This window comes from Drosophila teissieri, chromosome 2L, assembly GCF_016746235.2.
Source record: "Drosophila teissieri strain GT53w chromosome 2L, Prin_Dtei_1.1, whole genome shotgun sequence".
Taxonomy (NCBI): domain Eukaryota; kingdom Metazoa; phylum Arthropoda; class Insecta; order Diptera; family Drosophilidae; genus Drosophila; species Drosophila teissieri.
Window position 1 is genome coordinate 17,784,328 of NC_053029.1, and position 17,807 is coordinate 17,802,134.

Sequence of the window (17,807 nt, forward strand, 5' to 3'; positions counted from 1 at the left end):
GCCGCTTAATTTATTTACACGAGCTCTAAAACAAGCTTGAGTCGCCTTAGCAGCTTGTGCCACCTAAATTTGGCTTAAACGCTCCGAGCCACATGTTGACAGCCAAGATGTAGGCCGAGGGTTGCAGCCCCGGGCATGTGGCTCGTGTAAACAATTTATTTTTGTAATTTATGCATGAATTATTAATCGCCTCCATCCCAGGCTGTTGCGATTCACACGGACTTTAGCCGGAAAGGAGGATTTAATTGTTCAAATCCAAATTGCTCACATTATGCATCAAAACGCTGGAGCTAACTCTGTTTAGAATCTTGAGAAAAGAAAATATAATCTTTACAAATTTTCCGTATAAGATCTTTCTTTTATTTTTTACAGGCATGTACTCCTAATTAATAACAAATTTAACGGATTTTAGCATTCAATAGATAGTGTTGCATACTTTTAAGCACCTGAGTGGTTGCAAACTCCTCTGAGAGAACTACATAATCTTGGCACATTCCTTGGAAAATATTCAAATCATCCGGAGTTCCTGCTAAATAATTTCCTTGAAAATAAAGCAATAATACAAACACTGGGATAAATTGTGGGTGTAAGCACCTGACTTACGCGCAAACAAGCCTTCGCTCATTATTTATTTAAGCAAAGTTTTCACAAATTTATTCCAACTTTGCGCAACTATTTTTCCTGTAAACTTGCCACTTTATTTGTTTGACACGTGCAGCGATGAAATTTTATATTTAGACGGGATGGCAAACTTTTGGCCCACATAATGACTGTTGACAATTGCCAATAAATGCAGATGGGGGGCCGAGGCCCACCCATAAAGGACCCCAGCAATATTTTAGGCCTCGCTGAGTGCGATGAGTTTGCCATTTTATTGTATTAACAGCAACAGGCTGTTCAAACACAGGGACGGGAAGAGTACACTCGAAGAAACAGCCGGCGAACTAAGAAGGGGTAGTGCAGAAACGGGTGGCCTCAGGGCCAAGCTGATAATCATAATTCTCGCAGTGCAAGACGTGTTTTATTAGCAGAAACAGCAGGACAGCACCAGCGACCAAATGAATTACCTTTCTCCAGTCGCCCGAACAAAGGCAAATGTATTTTGCTTGTATGGAGGGACAGAAACAACTTTCATTATAGCCGTAAATACCGAAACCAGGGGTGGCCCACAGAGGGGATTCACGGGAAGGGGGGCGAGGGCTAGTGTTTGCTTAGCGACTAAGGCGGAATTCATTCATTCATTTCTGGCCGACGCAAATTGATTGTTTACTTAATTTCATCATCGATTTTGTCGCTCGGAAAGTTTTTAATCAACACAAGCTGGAGAGCCGGAGAGCCGGTGCGGTAATTCATTGTTCATCATCATCATGCAAATTGGCAAAAATTAATAACAATTATAATTTACAAGCAAAAGGCATTTTGCGGCCAGCTCATGCGGTCACAGCTGCTCCTGTGACGTGCAAAGTGTAAATTTTCCCCAAGTCCCTCCTGGTTAATTATTAATTTTAGCTCGGAACTATGAGTCCGGCCCGGTAAATCATACGCTGCGTTGGTAATAGAGTAGGCAGAGTAGGAAGTTGTGAGTTGTAATTGGAAAGGTTTGCTAATTGGCCTCAGGTACGGTGAGGGCCCAGCTGAGGGTTCATCAAGTTAGCCGGTTATTATTTCGAAGGCTTTCGAAATTCGGGGAGTATTAAGTAGGAAGCATGACTGAAAATCCTGATTAAACGGCATTTCAATCCGTTTTAGATGATTCACTTACAGCTCTGAGTGCCCCACGTTTAATGAAAATTAAGGATACAGCTTGATGTGGGTTGCAAACCAACAAGGACATTTAGACATTGGATTTACTTTTTAGTTTTTTTCACGCACTCGAGTTATGTCGCTACTGACCTTTCTCCAAAAAGTCTCCGAGATTATATTACTTAGCACTCGATTGTTTAAGTTTAAGCTGGACGTACATATAGTTTAAACACCATAGGTGTTGCATTTGACTGACATGTTTTCGATCCACATCCTTTCTTTGCCGAGAGGCGAGGGAACTTTTAGGCAATTTTCCCGATTACTGCTCCCACATTGATTGCGGCTCTTACCTGGTAATGCTAACTGACAGGTAGATAATTGAGACAGAAAAGCAAGATAAATAAGTAAAAAAGAAAGAGCATGTGAAAGCTTTTAAGTGACAATTATGTGTGCGCTTCTGACCTGATGCGAACTGACGTGCACAAAACTTTTGCATTAAATATTGCGGACGAAGCGAAAATTAATATTAATTGTAAGTGTTTCAGTTCGCACTGCCAGACAAAACAAAGGCAGGCTAAAATAAATTGAATTTATTACAATGGACGGCGATTTTCGGGCTCTAACCTAGGGGAAATTTAATTTGCGCTGATTGAATTTAGCACTTTCTTGAAATTCACATAGGGATTGGAATGGGGCATACTTTATTAATAACCAGGCGCCGTGCTCTCTGGATGATTTTTTATGCATTCCAGAAAATTCAAATTGCGTAATAATATTGAGCCCTACTTCCCCGGCGGGAGTAGGAAACTCTGCGGATTCACAGGACGAAATTCAAATTGCAATTTGCCATCCTCTCCGCCTTTTCCCTCTACATGCCTTTTCGGTATCTCTCTATCTCTGTTTCTGCGTATTTTCCAGTTGGTCATAAATTCGTGTTCAATATTTAATGAGCTGAATGTTTTTGCGCTCACAGGAAGTGGTGGCAGTGGTGGCAGTGGCACAGAGCGCGGTCTTTAATGCATGCTTTTAAATTGTTTATGGCCCGTGCGAGTAATGTGCACAACGCATTTGCCAGCTGATGTGTGTGTGGCGAATGCACTTGCCAGCGGCCAAATCAGCCATAAAACCAGCTCATACCTGTCACGGCCACATTTTTGCCCGGCTTTTGTCCGAATTTTGGCCTTCCTCGCCCCCTGTCACATTAGCCAACTCATTTGCACTGCATGTCGAGAACAGCAAGTCACTCAAGCGGAGTGCAGAAGGCATTGCTCATCGTAGACAGGCAGGGCTTTGGCTTGATTTTTGCCGCTTAAGTGTGCTGCAGTTAAAGGTGTTGCTGCCTCCCATTTTGGCGCGTTTAATTTCAGTGAGTACACTCTGAAATACCCCACGTTGGGCGCCAGTAGGTATACCAGCAGCATGCCCCGCGTTGGGCGCCAATAAGAGCGAGGACCGTCTTCATTGGCCTGTGCAGGGGAAATCAATGAAAATACTGCATAACTTCGTTTGTGCCCCTGCCCTTTGGAGTGGCATTCAAGTGGCACGTAGCGACAACACAGCGGAATCGAACCGAACCGAACCGAACAGAGCGTACACAAAGCGATTTCTCAATTTAAAGTCATTTTGCGTTTTCCCAGCGAACGTTGGTCGCATACGAGCAACGGGGTAAGTGCTCCCTGTCCTGCACTGCCACACAGCTAGACTGCATCCTCGTTCTGGCAAAGGACCCTTGCCCTATCCCTTGGTGACACATTTTTTACCGTTGCCAGCCAACGCGTTGCAATTTTTACAGGAGTAAGTCGCACTCTGCTCCACACCATCTTGTTTGCTAATCGGCCAACTGCAGCAGGGTTTCCTGCCCTGTGTTAGCTGGTTTCGTTAGATATTCCCGAGGAGTCTCGAATTCCAGCAGCTCCGCAGTGTCGGGCGAAATGGGTTTCGATTGGATTTGACAAACGTATGCAAAGTGAGCGAGTTGTAGCAGCAAAGTGCTGCCAAAGTATAAGGGATAGACACTCAGCTGTAATCCTATACCGTCCTGTGATGCTGTACCTCAGGACCTTATCAATGGGAAAATCAAACATCAATCATCGAAAAAAAATCACAATACAAAACAAAACGGACAAAAAATATGACTTGCTGAACTGGATATCTTTGCATTGTATATATTTAGAAGCTTGTGGTTGACAAAGGATTTATTCGTACAGCACCAGATTTGGAAATAAGTTTGATATTAAAGAGTTTTGCACATGTAAAAACTCTATTCGAGCTTTTTGGACTGCCGACAACAGTGTGAACCCTAAACTTCTTTAAATTACTACATCCAAATGTATTTTTTGTTTGTAAATTGGGTTTATTCAGTTAATGAACAACACTGAAAGCCTATTATCTTTTCGTCTGTATTCAACGAAGTCACATTGGCCCTGTTTTGGGGAAAGGGAAAACTTGTTGCTTGGGGGACCATTTTAAGTGAAAACTTTCAGACAAGCTGGCAACATGCAAATCGAATCGATATTCCTGCACTCTTCGCTCGCACATATTAATTAAAGTTTGTTAACGCATTGCCATGGCGAGCGAGTAAAAGTTACAACAAAAATTGAAAACTTTTCTCGCAATTGAGAGTTGCTTAAACATTCATAAGCTTTCCATTTGCCCTTCCCCACAGGGAGCATGGCATGGAGGGGCACCAGTGCGGTGGCAACTCGTATAAAAGTAACTCGACTAACGCAACTGGAGCTAAATGGCCCAGATGCAAAACGGTCAGTCGGCACTTGGCCAGTGCCAGGCCAATTATGAGCCAAGTCAAAGGGCGACAAAGGGGTGGAGGATGCCTGGCAATCAATGAAGCCTTATTTGGGCGCCCTTCAGTGTCAGTTAATGTGCCCAATTGAGTGTCGAAAATTTCGCAACCGAAAGCGTTAAGTGCCAACACAAAAGTCAGCCAACATAATGCAGGGGCATTTTGGTTTTGGCCAACTCAACACCGCGTCGCTCGCATTGTTGCAATGGATGCGGTGCGCCCTGGTGCTTTAATTACTCGAGGAGCTCCAGCTCAGGTCCTGGGTCTCTCCTTTGTGTATTTGGGCGCCAGGACACAGGGAGCAGGACCTCGGCAACGTGGCAGCAATTAAAGTAAGTGGCGCCATTCGCCTTTCACGCTGCCTTGGTCATTTCTTTTGGCCGAGAAGTGGTGCGTCCTGCTCAAAAGGCATTAATTTCCGCTGGCAAACACCATCAGCATAGTTTTCACGTTGGTGAGGTTTTCATAATTGCCCCCGTGCCCAAAGGCCAAGATTTTATTATTTATTCTTCAGCTTCTTTAGCATCATTTTGTGTGATCAAAGGACTGGCTTAATTATTTTGTGTGAACTGGCGTTTTGCCCGGCACTTTTTTAATATCTCTTTTTTTAAACAAATGTCATATAAAGAAATCTCACAATTTTTATAGGTTGCTGTCAACTACTATAAATTTTAATATGGTATTAATAGAGCCATATCTTCGAAAAGAGCATAACTAAGTTCGTACTGTGTTTTAACTGGCATATTTTTGTGTCAAGAGCCGGAAGCCCTTGTGATTAATGAGCTCAACCTTTTTGCAGCGCTGAAAATAGTGTCACAATTTATGGGTCAAAAGCTAAGTTAAGCCAGGGATTTGTTTGCGGAAAACTCATTCTAGTCGTTAGGTAAACAAAATGCGAACAGTAAACTCCCAAAGACAGATACCTAAAACCAGAAGATTTAACATAATCAAGTAAACTTTTTAAATATTAAATGACTTCTTTTATATCCCAGTTAATTCCTATGCATACAAATTGTAAATTGTTTTGCTCGTAGATTACTTTGATTCCAAACTTTTGAACTCACCTAATCGAATTAAATGAAATTGGTGATTACTTTGTGTTGATATCTTGTCGAGCTTAAAAAGAAAATATTCAAAGTAAAATCCAAGTCTGTAATTACTTGCAGCAGCACAAACATCCATAGAGACAAATACGTGTAATTCGCCAGAATAATGTTGTGTAATTTCTGAGTTCTGTTGGAAAATTACCCACCCATGTGGCTTTGCGGTGTGAAAATGCCAACACGGCAAAACAAATTCCGATTTGAGGGGCAACAACAACAACAGAGGTAACTACCAGTGAAAACAATGGAAATGGGAAAATAAATTGAAATGAAATGATTTCTCTGTGGCTTCTGCTTCGACATTGGTCCTTGGTCCCTTGTCGGCTTCAACTGGTCCTTAGGTCCTTTGGTCCTCTGCGTCCTCTGCGTCTCCACTTGGCACTCTGATCTTTAAAAATTGCTTTGAACTTTCGGCATGAAAAATCGTAGCCACATCAGCCAGGAGCAGAAGCCCCGAGATAAACTTGTTCGCTCTGAGCTGATGGGGAAAGTTCCTTGGCTTGCAAGGGGTTTTTCGGGTTGGTCGGGGGATAGTGGTCGAAGTAGAAAACTTTGCCTTACATGCCGTATATGGCAAATGTGTAAACTGTCGAGGCAGCAGCTGTTGTTGTGTGTGTGTTGGCCATAAATTCAATTTCCAAAATGGGGACAAAGCAGAGTCTCGCGTTGCATGTGTGTGCGAGGTGACTTGATGTCGCGTTTATGTCACTTGCAACTGCAACAAAACTAATAATCGAAGAAATTTCGTTACCTTAAACGTCGCCAGTCGCCAGCGCACACCTGGCGTATGAGCAATTTTCAGTGTAGCACATATTGATTTTCGGTTTGGGCTATGCTTCTATATTTAGGCAAAGGGCAGCTGAACCTGCGGTCGTTTGCAGCAGATTAGGCGCTTGTCTCTGGTCAAAATGAATTAATTAAACGGGTTATATACGCTTACCCCATATTCGAGCATTAAACATTGCTGATAGAATGGTTGAATTAAATCGGCACAGAGTTGCAGAATTAAATTATTGTGGCTGCTGCCAAAGCGGGGACAAGTGGCCAATGGAAAATTCAGGATGGAAAATAGTAAATGGTGAATGTTGAATGGTAAACGGCAAATGGTAAATGGCAAGTGGTCCGGGCTAAGTGGCACAAAAGATGGCAAAATTGCTGCCTGGCACGCATTTGAACTTAGCAAATGGCCGACTCTCCTCTCGACGGGTGTCCTTTCTTGGCTGCAGTTCTGCCATTCTGCCATTTTGCGTTTCTCCTCTTCAAACTCCTTTCCCTTTATTATTTGCAAGATATCATGGCCATAATTTCGTTTGGCTCAAAAATGTTTCGTCGTTCCCAGCACACTTGAGTCGATGCGGAGCAGCAATAGTTTTTCCTGCCCGCAGCATCCATGTTTATGTCTCTCTTTCAGCACGAATGGATAACACAATAAATATCAACTGGAGTCCAAGGAGAGAAGCTTTAAATATTTACATCTTCGACCAGCAACTGACCAAATAAACTTATAACTAGCTAATAAACAAATACCTAATCCAACTGAGCGGACCAAAACGCGCATATTCCCTAAGCTGTAAGAAAATCAATGTGAGACTTGTGCTTGTCAACAAACCGGAGACCAAACAGTATCGATTATACGGTTCTACATAGGAATATTTATATTTAGCCTAACTTTTAAGTGTACATATGACCAGAACGGGATACAAACTTGGTAAAAGCTTTAAACTAGTCAAATAAGTGCGGAAAGAGGCAAAAGGCAAAACCAACTCGAATTTGCTGTCAATTCTCGTGTGTAATGTGTAACTGAACGTGTAAACTGTAGACTGTGCTATAAACATATTCAACCTATTTATATTAACCAACCATATACAACACACTAGTGTCGAGAAAAAGCATTTAGATCGGGCTACTTGCAGAAACCGCTTTCAGGTAACTGTCAACCAGAAGTAACCAAACCGCAACACATCAACAATCCTTTCTGGGAGCTTTCCTCGCTGTGCTTTATGTAGATCTGTCTATCGGTGTTCCTAATGCATTTATGTGATCTGTCTGTGTCCTTGCCTGTGTCCAGAGTTCCTAGCACGATATAGCCATCCTGCGAGAGAGCTTATCCTTCTGCAAGATGAGCAACAGCCACTTAGACCAAATGCCCAGTGGCAGCAGCAACGACAACAGTGATAACAATAATAACCACAACTGCAGCCGTTTAACTAGCATTCGTAACTGCAAGTTACCTAATTGGTTTCCACATGTAAGTTTTGTTTATCCTTTGATTTTCCCGCTCCTCAGCATCCATTCGGTTTTCAATTCTCACTTTTATTTGCTCGACAATTTTCACACCGCACCTTCCCTTGGTTTTCATTCATGACAAATCAAATTAAAATGCTCACTCTTTGGCAACACATGCACAATGACATGAAAGCAATACTCGTATACGGTCACAAAGTAAGGAACAGAGTCCTTTGTTGTCGCAGGATGTCGGCAAAAATACCCTGGAATGGGTCACTAACTTCCGGTGCAACTAAAAAGGCAACAACAACGAAAGCCCGAAACAGAGACTTTGTAAATGAAATAATAGGAAGCAGTCCAATACAACATTCATACTTTATTTAAAGGAAATATTTGCACAACCACATTTTACATTCGTACGTGTGCTTACCAAGTTAATAAACTCTCTTACGCAACGTAAACCTTTGAAATTGAAAAGGCACATGATCATGCTAAATTAAGTTGCATTCTAATATTTACCAAAAATTCATAACTGGGAAACTCAGAAAAATCAATTAAATTTCAGCTTAGCGATGGGTATTTATAATTCGAACAGCTTTTTCCATCCTTACTTCTTTTCTAAGCCATTGTGCAACTTGGCCAATTCACCTCATCATCATCGTTATCATCATCATCAAACCAATAGTCATCGTGCACAGTTCCTCAGGCTCGTGGCTTTGGATTTGGATTTGGATGCATTGTCGTTGATTTTTCCATTATATATTTGCTGAGCACATATGTGTATGTAAATGTTTGTACTCGTATTGCTTTAAGTTGTGCATGCGCCTTGGTTTTTGCTTTGTACCCGCAGTCCAGACGAACTCTTGTGCGTGGGATAATAAACTCTTGGGAGCACAGGATATGCCTTGAATGGAGTCTACGCCTTGAGTTTGTTGTAGTCGTTTTGCAGCCAGCATATTGTGTACAACGTCGACTTGGCCAGAAGCGCCAGAGTCAGCTTTCGGTCAAAAGTAAACACGTTGAGAAAGACGACCCTCTTCGGATGGAGGGCCAACTTCAAGGTGAAGATGGAGAGCTGCAATCGGAGTTCAAAGGGGAAGTTTAGAGAGCTCTAATCAAGAATGAGCTTAGTAAAAGATTTTAATTTCAGTATCGCTTAAAAATAATACAGGACTTAGGGTCGATTTCAGTAGATGCTACCATATTCTTAGTGTCATTCGGTTAGAAGACTAGCAACTCACCAGGCGATCCAAGCGATTGGCCTCCCTTAAAACGCGCGCAGAGTCCGTCCTGAAAGTGCTGAACAATTCGGAAATGTCTGTTCCAACAAATAGATTAAGGGCATCCAGAATGTAGCTGAAAATCACAAACAGTCGCATGGCCATACTTAGGTCAATTGACTTTGGAGCAGCCACCATCTGGTATATTTCGTAGCCATAGGTGATCTGGAACCAACTTTTGCAGGCCAAAACCCACACGGACACGTGTCCCAGCTGGTCGTTGAACTGCTCACACAGCAGCAGAAGTTTGGAGTAGAGTCTAAGGCAGTGCAGCGTCTTTGCCAGGCGATTTCTCTGCCTGGACCTGGACAAAAGGAGCTCCATTTGATCATTTATGAGCTTTTGAATGCGACACATTTCCCACAGCAAAAAGTAGAAGCCGAGCACAGCTGCCAAAAGCATGTTGTAGAGTAGCCAATACGCTCCCACATTTACATAAAACTGCGAAGGCAGCAGTCTCCTCATGTAGATCGGATGGAACAGATGTATGCGCAGCAGGGTTATCGAAACAAAAGTAATTTTCATGTAGTATCGGTACTTCAAAAGCGGCCCGCTGTCCCTCCCTCTGAAATACATCTGCTCCATTTTGACAAGTCCTCGGGCCAACTTCCGAATGCCCTGCGCCCTATCCCAGCAGGACTTCACACAGCAGGCCGTGGTTCCTCCAATCGTGAGAACAGTCACGGCCACTCTCATATTACTAGCGGTGCTATAGGACATGTGGGCCAGAGCCAGCACACAGAGGGCATGATGTATAGCGCAGTATATCTGAAGCTTCCAGGAGCTCCTGAACCCATTCGTCTTTGGATCGAAATAGTAGGTGTTTAGTCCATTGAGAGCCGTAAACTTTGTTAGCAAACTGCATAACTGCACGTTTGTTACACCCATCTTGAAAACTGCAAGCGGCATTTGTTTCACGGCCTCTTTTATAGGCCTTTGGCTCAGGCCAATTAGGCCAGTATTTATAGTTTGGCCATTCATCACTGGGGGAGCGATAAAGGGGTCATCGGGGAGTTGTTTGTCGGCGTTGAAAAATTGCTACCACATTATCGGTCATTTGGCAGGACATGGGTAATCAATTACGTGACATCAAAGACATGCTTTATGCAGAAACCGCTGTCCACTTCAATCAAAATTGTGTTGCTTTAAATGTGCACTTGAGTCAGGAGACAACGGGAGACGACAGTTGAACTGAAAATACCGTTTGCATTGGCATACAAAAGATGAAAAGGCAACGACAGACAGATATGGTTTTCAATATGGATAAATCAAATACAGAGTGGCGGAGCCAGTGAAAGCCCAATAACGCCACTGACAAAGACCTTTTGTGTGGCAAACTATAATAAAAGTATGGATGTAAAAAGGTCCTTGGGGGCACTCCTCGGTTGCTCCGCCTCCACGACCTCCTGGTGGGCAATCAATACTGCTTTTTAATGAAGAAATAAAAGCGGAATGTCCACTTGTGTTGTTCGGACAGTGTCGTAAAAATTGTCTACATTTTTATTACGTATCCCTGCGTTGGGGCAAGTCGGTCCGTGGCGAGGACCGTGAAAAGATTGTATCCTGTCTGCCATCAGTCTGTGGGTCCTTCCCTCGCCGTTTCTCATATCCAAGTGTATCTCCCACTCACCAGGCTAATGGTCCCCAGGACCAAAGGCACGCAACAGCGCCTAAACGCGTGCTGAGCTGGAAAATATTCGCTTTTGTGGTTGGGAAAACGTAAGCCACCTAAGCCACCACCGTTCCAAATTTCACCAGCGACAAGTGTTTATTTTGGCATTTTGCCCCTGCAAAAGCCCCTGCCTTTCCTTTTTCCTTCTTTTTTAGCCTGGTCAGCGCTTGACAACGCACTCAACCCGATAGGACAGCCTGGCCAACCTCAATCCCTCGAGGGAGTGAGGGGGGGAGAGGCCTTTGTTGGCCTAATGATTATTGCTTTCCCTTCGGTTTTTTGGTTTTTTCGGTTCCTGCATCGGTATTGTTCTCCTTTGCGAAAATATCGTATATTGTTCGCCTTCGCCCTTCGCTTTTTTTACGGCGATATCCCGGACGTGAAAATACGTTTTTGGGGAGTAGAACTGAAGGCTGTCCTCGAGCTGATAGGGATTTTATGTTATTTAAATGAGTTGCTAATTTCGGAGAGCTTATGGGCTCCGCAATAAAACGCTTCATAAATAATCCTAATTAGGAGACTCTTCTCCAATGAAGGGAAATAACCAATTATGGGCTTAGCGCAAAAGGGCTTTTGCTTATTAGTCGATATTAAATATACATTAAGCAAATTTGGATCAGGGGGACTTCAATTTGTTTTACCCTTCCTTTGTTAACATATCCCTATCTTTGTTAACATATCTCTTTAAGAGTAGACGTCCTCGTTCTTCGAGTTCTTCTAGATCTTCTAGTTTCTCTGGTAGACGTCAAAAATTGTCCTGTAGGTGGTTCATACTGCTCAGTAGTTGTTTTAAACTCCACCGCTGTGGTTGCACAAGTGGTTAAGGGTTTTGGAATCTCTTTCGTTTGGGGTTTTGTTGGGGGGGTCGTCTTGCGTTTTATCTTCTTTTTTTTCGTTCTAAGGCACTTGTCGTTGCACTCTTTTTTTGAGTATCCATCAATACAATGCAATGCCTCTACACATTTGCCCTTTCTAATGACCCAGAGTGATTGCAGAGGATGGCACATCATTCGAGGCCTTATCATTGCAATAGGCACGGTACAGTAGTCTTTCCCTGAAATTGGGGCATAACCTTAATGCATAACCTAAAGCCACCAAAAACGTGGAACTTACCCTTTATGAGGTTTTTCGCAATAGTTAAACAAACTAGAGACAAAAACACACCTACTGTATTTCTCATAGCTACGTTAGCTAACTCAAGAACACTGTGTATGCTTTTATTATGCCTGTGTAATTGCAATTGGTCTTGCTTTTAAATAACACGGTGTTTCAAGTGTGGCAAATGATTACATATTATGAGCTTCCATATAAAATACAATTTGGCCTGCGAAAACAGAGTTCATTTTTCTTTGAAGCATTTGAAACATAAAGTTGAGGAGTTATGGCTGGATTTCATATTAATTATAGTGCCTTGTGTATAGCTAAATGGGCAGTGTAAAACGCCATTAGTAATAATAATAAGGGCATCCTCATACAAAACGCTCTAATGATGGATGAACGGTCATTTATGAGGAGGAACATACTTTCGCTTCTTCTTTGTTCATCTGCGTGCCTTTCCTATTTACAATTTGCCTTGGATCATCGTCATTTTGGAGTATAATAAATTATTTGGATTACATGTGTAGCTGCTTGGCCTTTAAATATTTGCTGTTTTTAAAGAAAAAGCCCAATAGGTTAGATGTGTATTCATGCATTTAGGAAATCTATCTGAGCACTCAAAAGCAACAATTCGATACCGGCTATCTTATAGTTGGTATACACCTAACTTTTAGAGATATTGCACAATCATCAAAAAAGTAAGAAGCCAAAACTGTACTTAATTTTCCTTTTCCCTGTTTGTTTATGCCATTGCCTTGTCTTGCTGAAGTTGACAATGGTGACACTAAGGTTAAACGACCCTTACTAAGAACTAATAATTTCCGAATAATTGAATTGATTTCTCAAAATCTCATAAGCTTTTTTGTCATACGTTTAATCAAAAAATGCTCTATATGAATACATATTTGAAATTAGTGAAATAAACAAAGTTATGTAGTAACTATTCCCTGCATAGATTCAATGCGTTGTTAATTTTGCATAAGAAGATATTTTAAAATATTTGCTGATGCCGATGCAATTAACCAAATGGAGTGGTCCTCGAGGACCAGCTAATGATGATGCGGAGTGTTCGTCCTTATCCAGCTCATCACTACCTCCAGCGCAATGTCGTTTTCCGCTGGCTTTTATAATTAAGTTTCGGGTACGCAATCACTTAGAGTGTTTGGAGTATTGGGGCAGACGACGCGACAATGTATTCAGACCAAAACAAATTTATGCAAATTTCGATTAATTTACTTTTGACACAAGCAGGAGCTCCACTCCTCCAGGCTCGTTAGGGAGGGAATTCGCCTGCTAATTGAACGGAAATCTCGAGCTGATGACAAGAGAATTGGTTCATTGCCGGCAAATATGTATTCGCGAAAGCAACTGATTGCAGCCGATCAATCAATCAATTTGCCAGCAAAACTTGGCTTTGGATTCGTGCATAAGGAATATCAAAGTAATGAGAGCTGCAGCCCTATGTTCCATGGAAATCGGGACTTACCCACAGAACTTCCGCCATTTCCTGCCTCTCCCAAGGACATTCAACGGCATTTTCGAAGGGACGTGGACACTCCGACCAGAATGCGGTTCATATTTCAATTTCCGGAATGGAAGGAGCATTTCTGCTTTCAAGCCATTGGTCCTCCGTTTGCGGACAGTTGCCACTTTGTTGCTGCCTTCTGTCAGTTGGGAAGTTTTCCACATTTTTGTTAAAAATTCCATTTCACTTTAAAGTTGATTGATACTGCGGAAGTTGGTTTGCGCCCTCGAGCGTATGGCTCTCTACTTGATTTAGTTTTGCCATTAGTTTGCTTTTGTAATCTCGGGTTTGCTGGGATTAAATGTGCTGCTTTTTCTTAAGCTGTTTGAGTGCTGAGTGAATCATTATTATTAATTTCTTTCCTTTTCTTATTGAGCCATCCTTAGCCAAATATGATTTTGTTTTCTGTGTGTGTCGTATTTACTCTGGCACTCTTTTCTGCTTAAAAAACACCAAGAGCTTGCTATTTAATGCTATTTTATTGTTGTTTTATTCTAGCTATTATTTATAACGCCTTGTTAATAATTTATCATTTCTGTTAATACTTTTTTGCATGAAGTGCAGAAAGCTCCCTAAAACAAACACACACCACAGAACACTTGTAAAATCGATTCATATATTTGATCTGTAAATTTGCTGTGCTTTTACCATACGCTTCATAATAACTCATGCTTTTGATGCCAATGAAAACTGAAATCGGCCTGCAAACAATGCGAAATGCCTAACAAAATTAATATAACCATTTGTGAAAAACATGAAAACAATTAAAACTCAACTCCCTCAACAAAAATAATCGAAACATTGTGCACCATGACGCGCGAAATTCAACGGAAAATCAACCCAACCATTGGAACCTAACTGCAATTGAAATTATTTCTGCAACCAACTCGCCATAACATCCGCCACCCACCCACAAAACAAAACCAATCAACAAATCAACCAAATCAACCAAACCAACCCACCACCACCCGCAGAATGTCAATGTTCTTCTTTCGATTGCATAACCTGCAGCGCGCCGAGGAGAACAAGCGCAAGAAGCGCGTGGAGCAGCAGCGCCAGCAGCAGCGCCAGCGCAGGGGGGCCAAGGTGTTCAAGTGTGTCAGCGACTCCACCGGCCACCTGACCTTGGCCCCCTCGCGCCTCTTCGAGCGCACGCCCATGAGTCCCTCGGACAGTCTGGACGAGATCGCCCTCCAGATCCCCAGGTGAGTGGAGTCGCAGGCGTTGCTTCGATGGTTGGTTCCTCCAATCTGTGGGTTCTAACTAGTTATGTTCAAGCGGATTTTCACTACTCAAGATAATTTATAAGCAATCAGTTTAAGAGAAATAAATGTCGATATGGTGCAAATTCAAGTTCTAACCTTTAAACTTATCTTAAGAAACTGAAAAATATATTTATAAATGTCTCAATACCCCCTTTTGTGTCCTGAGTACATTGTGAACTCAGCGAGTTGTGATATTCAATGCTCTTAAAATCATGTTTCTAAAGTAAAGAACAAATTATTGCATATTTATCACTAAATTTTGTTTTCAGACAGTAGCAGCATTTAGTTAAAGAATGTAAAGTGTTGGACTTGACTACACCAAGTAGAGGTAAAATACTTATTTCCAAAGAGAGGCAATAAAGGATTTCCGTTGTTACCTCAGCCATTCGGTTTTATCTGCAGCTGAGTGACAGCGAAGCAGCGCCAGAAACTTGGGGACTCTATGGCTTGTGTGGTTTGGTTCGGCTGGGGTGTAAATAAGCCAAATGGGATTTTTCAACTCACTTTGGGAAAGCTTGGTCCTGTCAAGGAAGAAAATGCTTTTAACCCCTCACACTGTTTTATCTATTCTCCAAGTTATTTCTTGGATGTTAAGTTGCCAAATTCAACGTAGTTGAAACTAAAAACGCCTTTGGCCATCAGGCAGGCTTTATTATTGTTTTCATTCTATTTTAACCTATGGTAACATACCACAACTCAAAATTTTAAAATTTTAGGTCTCCGAAATTTGTAAATTTTATACCCCGATTAGCTAGTTTTATACTCCCCAAAATGCGGATGCTTTGCGACAGACTTTCCGCCCTGACGGCTGGCGCCATGGTCGGCGTTTGGTACGCCCAAAACTTCCCCTGCGAAGATCCCAAGGATGGAGGCGACAAGGATAAGGGCAAGGACAAGGCCAAGGGCAAAGACAAGGGAAAGGAGAAGGAAAAGGGGAAGGATGGTGGCCAGGACAAGGGCAAGGAAAAAGGCAAGGAGAAAGGCAAGGAGTAGGGATAAGAAAATAGCTTAATCGGGTGGAAAAGTGCACCATTTAGACAAAATGATACGATACCATACGATTCGATGTGCAAGTCCTCTTAAACGAATTTCTCTTCTAGTTAATCGTTCTAGTAGACACGAGCAAAACTCCAACGTCGACGATGCAATTGGCAAGAAAAGGCAAAGTTTGAAGTAAATGACCATTTGAACGGTACGACAGTTTCTCTGAAAATGCTTTCGAAAGAGCCCTGTTTATATGGTTTTATTAAGATTTGCTCCGAGGCATTTAAATAAATATACGGATATGCGTATTGTATCATCTTAAACAGCTATCTTTAACTTCGGGGGTATAAGTGGGTATATTCGCATATACTTTTTGGGTTGTGCCCCCAACTGATTTGAATTTCGCACATTGATGATGTTGTGCTGCATGCGACAAAAGTACGCGGCGATTTCAATAAAAGTTTCCCACAGAGGTGGTATAATGGTACTCTAATTTCGCGTTTTCACAGCCCAGGGACACACGTAATCCCAGCTAATTAAATTGTCCTTTGGATTCGTTCGGTTAATTAAGTGTGCGCAAACCCAATAATTTAAATTGTGTAGAAAGTGCTCCAAAGCAGGCTGTGAGATTTGGGTTAATGGGCTTTGAAACTTCGTGCCGGCACTTTTCAGTTATCCGTTTTGGCCGCAGCAGTAGACTTCCATGAACCTGGAAAAACTCAAAATTGTGTAAACTTAAAAAATCATTAGTTGTTCCGAGGACATTCCCGTCTTCCTTTGGTAATCATCTATCTACACCATGCATTTGATGTGCGAGCGATTGTCTGCGGTTTTTGCGGGCGTCTTAGTGGGTTTGTGGTACGGTAAGACCTTTTCCGAGGAGGAAAAGCCCAAGGAGAAGGGCAAGAAGAAGTAGACCTACACTCGCAGGTCTTGCAGAAATCAGAAATAAGAAGGCTCGAATTTCTTAGGTGCGTATCAATAATGCGAAAATTACACAAAAAGCCGTAAGATAATGTCTTTGATCTAGTAGTCGAGTCGGAAAACTTCAAGCCAGTTCAACGTCCTGTCAACGCGGCAGCCCTGACATAGCTCAGTGTTTATTTGGCTTTACAACCAGTATATCAGACTTTCGACGTACACAAAATTTATACCGTGTTTGGTTTCTATCCAACAACCATCAGCTAGCGACTCCAGTTTCGGTCTAAATTGTGGCAAATCCTTTCGAGCTCTCGCAGCCATGCCCTGTTGTAAGCGTACCGAGGTCCGCAGGGTGTGCCGGCCGATGCCGTCGCTCCTTGCCCGGCTCAACTGTACGCCGTGCAACCGCGTCCTGTTCTTCGTGATCGGGGTGGGACTGGGCGTGCTCTTCGTGCGCAACAAGGACGACAAGTCGGGCGCCAAAAAGAAGGACGAAGGCAAGGCGAAGAAGTAGGAGTAGGAGTGATCGATCTGCCATCCGCCATCCGCCATCTTCCATCTGCCATTTGCCATCTGACCGGCGGTATTAGCAAACATCCAAGCCTGGCACTATCGAGCTAAACCTGGATTCGTCTCCCATAAAGTAGCCCATTCACTTGCAGCGTTAGCCAGGGAAGACAAAATGCCATTCGATAAGTTTGTCCGCCGAAGAATGGAATGGAGAGGAAATTTCTCAGTCGATAAATTTATCTAAAGAGCAATTTGTCAATCGAACAATTAACTGCCGCATTCTATACAGATTTATTCGATTGATCTATTCTCTATTCCTCTGTTATAACAGCTATAAAATTGGTCCTGTAAAAGACTTTTAATGTGGTTTTTTATATGGGATTTAGGGGACTCACATCGTATTGGAAAACCGAAAATGCTAATTAAGGAATATTTCTATGCTTATTTATTTTATTTGCTTATATATTTTACGGCTATATTCTATTCCTGTAATAAAAAAAGATAATCTGGGATCATCATTAGTATCTTTGGGAGCACACTTTTATGCCCGATATAGAAAGAAGCTCAGAATCGCTTTCTAGTTATCGAACATTTATATAAAATATTTTATAATTGCTTTGAGTAATGATGATTCCGAAGTTAAATCAGCAAACGCAAATGATTTGTTGAAGAGCCCTGAA

General features: G+C 42.2%; 6 protein-coding genes across 16 annotated transcripts in view; 4 read left to right on the forward strand and 2 right to left on the reverse strand.

Moving 5' to 3' along the window:
• The window catches only part of LOC122626629 (potassium channel subfamily T member 2), a 95,018-nt gene that overhangs the window by 44,111 nt on the left and 33,100 nt on the right, over positions 1-17,807 (forward strand). Inside the window, exons 1-2 of one of the 9 annotated variants that reach the window (XM_043806951.1) lie at positions 7,368-7,894; positions 14,459-14,652. The exons of 6 other annotated variants lie outside the window; for them this stretch is intronic. In XM_043806951.1, coding sequence (XP_043662886.1) covers positions 7,766-7,894; positions 14,459-14,652 — 323 coding nt within the window. In that variant the 5' untranslated portion in view covers positions 7,368-7,765. Of the gene's footprint in view, positions 1-7,367; positions 7,895-14,458; positions 14,653-17,807 lie in introns of those variants that run through there. 2 more of the 9 variants (XM_043806959.1, XM_043806955.1) reach the window with 2 other exon arrangements.
• On the reverse strand, positions 8,475-11,071 carry LOC122626631. Its single transcript, XM_043806960.1, has 2 exons — positions 9,114-11,071; positions 8,475-8,947 (listed from the first exon to the last, which is right to left on the reverse strand). Exons 1-2 carry the CDS (start codon positions 10,131-10,133, stop codon positions 8,789-8,791), a joined length of 1,179 nt encoding a protein of 392 aa, XP_043662895.1. The 5' UTR covers positions 10,134-11,071; the 3' UTR covers positions 8,475-8,788.
• On the reverse strand, positions 11,414-12,057 carry LOC122626635. Its single transcript, XM_043806965.1, has 2 exons — positions 11,938-12,057; positions 11,414-11,878 (listed from the first exon to the last, which is right to left on the reverse strand). Exons 1-2 carry the CDS (start codon positions 12,002-12,004, stop codon positions 11,496-11,498), a joined length of 450 nt encoding a protein of 149 aa, XP_043662900.1. The 5' UTR covers positions 12,005-12,057; the 3' UTR covers positions 11,414-11,495.
• On the forward strand, positions 15,362-16,016 carry LOC122626638 (high mobility group nucleosome-binding domain-containing protein 5). Of its 2 annotated transcripts, none has more exons than XM_043806968.1 (2): positions 15,362-15,694; positions 15,813-16,016. In XM_043806968.1, the coding sequence occupies exons 1-2, from the start codon at positions 15,484-15,486 to the stop codon at positions 15,887-15,889; spliced, it is 288 nt and encodes a 95-aa protein (XP_043662903.1). In that variant the 5' UTR covers positions 15,362-15,483; the 3' UTR covers positions 15,890-16,016. The 2 variants fall into 2 exon arrangements, with proteins under 2 accessions (XP_043662903.1, XP_043662904.1); XM_043806969.1 differs by having other exon boundaries at positions 15,362-15,682.
• LOC122626641 lies at positions 16,361-16,870 on the forward strand. Of its 2 annotated transcripts, none has more exons than XM_043806971.1 (2): positions 16,361-16,667; positions 16,727-16,867. In XM_043806971.1, the coding sequence occupies exon 1, from the start codon at positions 16,496-16,498 to the stop codon at positions 16,610-16,612; it is 117 nt and encodes a 38-aa protein (XP_043662906.1). In that variant the 5' UTR covers positions 16,361-16,495; the 3' UTR covers positions 16,613-16,667; positions 16,727-16,867. The 2 variants fall into 2 exon arrangements, with proteins under 2 accessions (XP_043662906.1, XP_043662907.1); XM_043806972.1 differs by having other exon boundaries at positions 16,362-16,667; positions 16,730-16,870.
• On the forward strand, positions 16,734-17,482 carry LOC122626639. Its single transcript, XM_043806970.1, has one exon. The coding sequence runs from the start codon at positions 16,937-16,939 to the stop codon at positions 17,129-17,131; it is 195 nt and encodes a 64-aa protein (XP_043662905.1). The 5' UTR covers positions 16,734-16,936; the 3' UTR covers positions 17,132-17,482.

Coding starts and splice junctions, on each gene's coding strand:
- LOC122626631 (XM_043806960.1), bottom strand. CDS start 10,133: ATGAATGGCCAAACTATAAATACTGGCCTAATTGGCCTGAGCCAAAGG. Junction 8,948..9,113: donor CCAATCGCTTGGATCGCCTG/GTGAGTTGCTAG, acceptor CTCCGATTGCAG/CTCTCCATCTTCACCTTGAA.
- LOC122626638 (XM_043806968.1), top strand. CDS start 15,484: ATGCGGATGCTTTGCGACAGACTTTCCGCCCTGACGGCTGGCGCCATG. Junction 15,695..15,812: donor GGAAAAAGGCAAGGAGAAAG/GCAAGGAGTAGG, acceptor TTTCTCTTCTAG/TTAATCGTTCTAGTAGACAC.
- LOC122626635 (XM_043806965.1), bottom strand. CDS start 12,004: ATGAGAAATACAGTAGGTGTGTTTTTGTCTCTAGTTTGTTTAACTATT. Junction 11,879..11,937: donor TGCGAAAAACCTCATAAAGG/GTAAGTTCCACG, acceptor CCCCAATTTCAG/GGAAAGACTACTGTACCGTG.
- LOC122626639 (XM_043806970.1), top strand. CDS start 16,937: ATGCCCTGTTGTAAGCGTACCGAGGTCCGCAGGGTGTGCCGGCCGATG.
- LOC122626641 (XM_043806971.1), top strand. CDS start 16,496: ATGCATTTGATGTGCGAGCGATTGTCTGCGGTTTTTGCGGGCGTCTTA.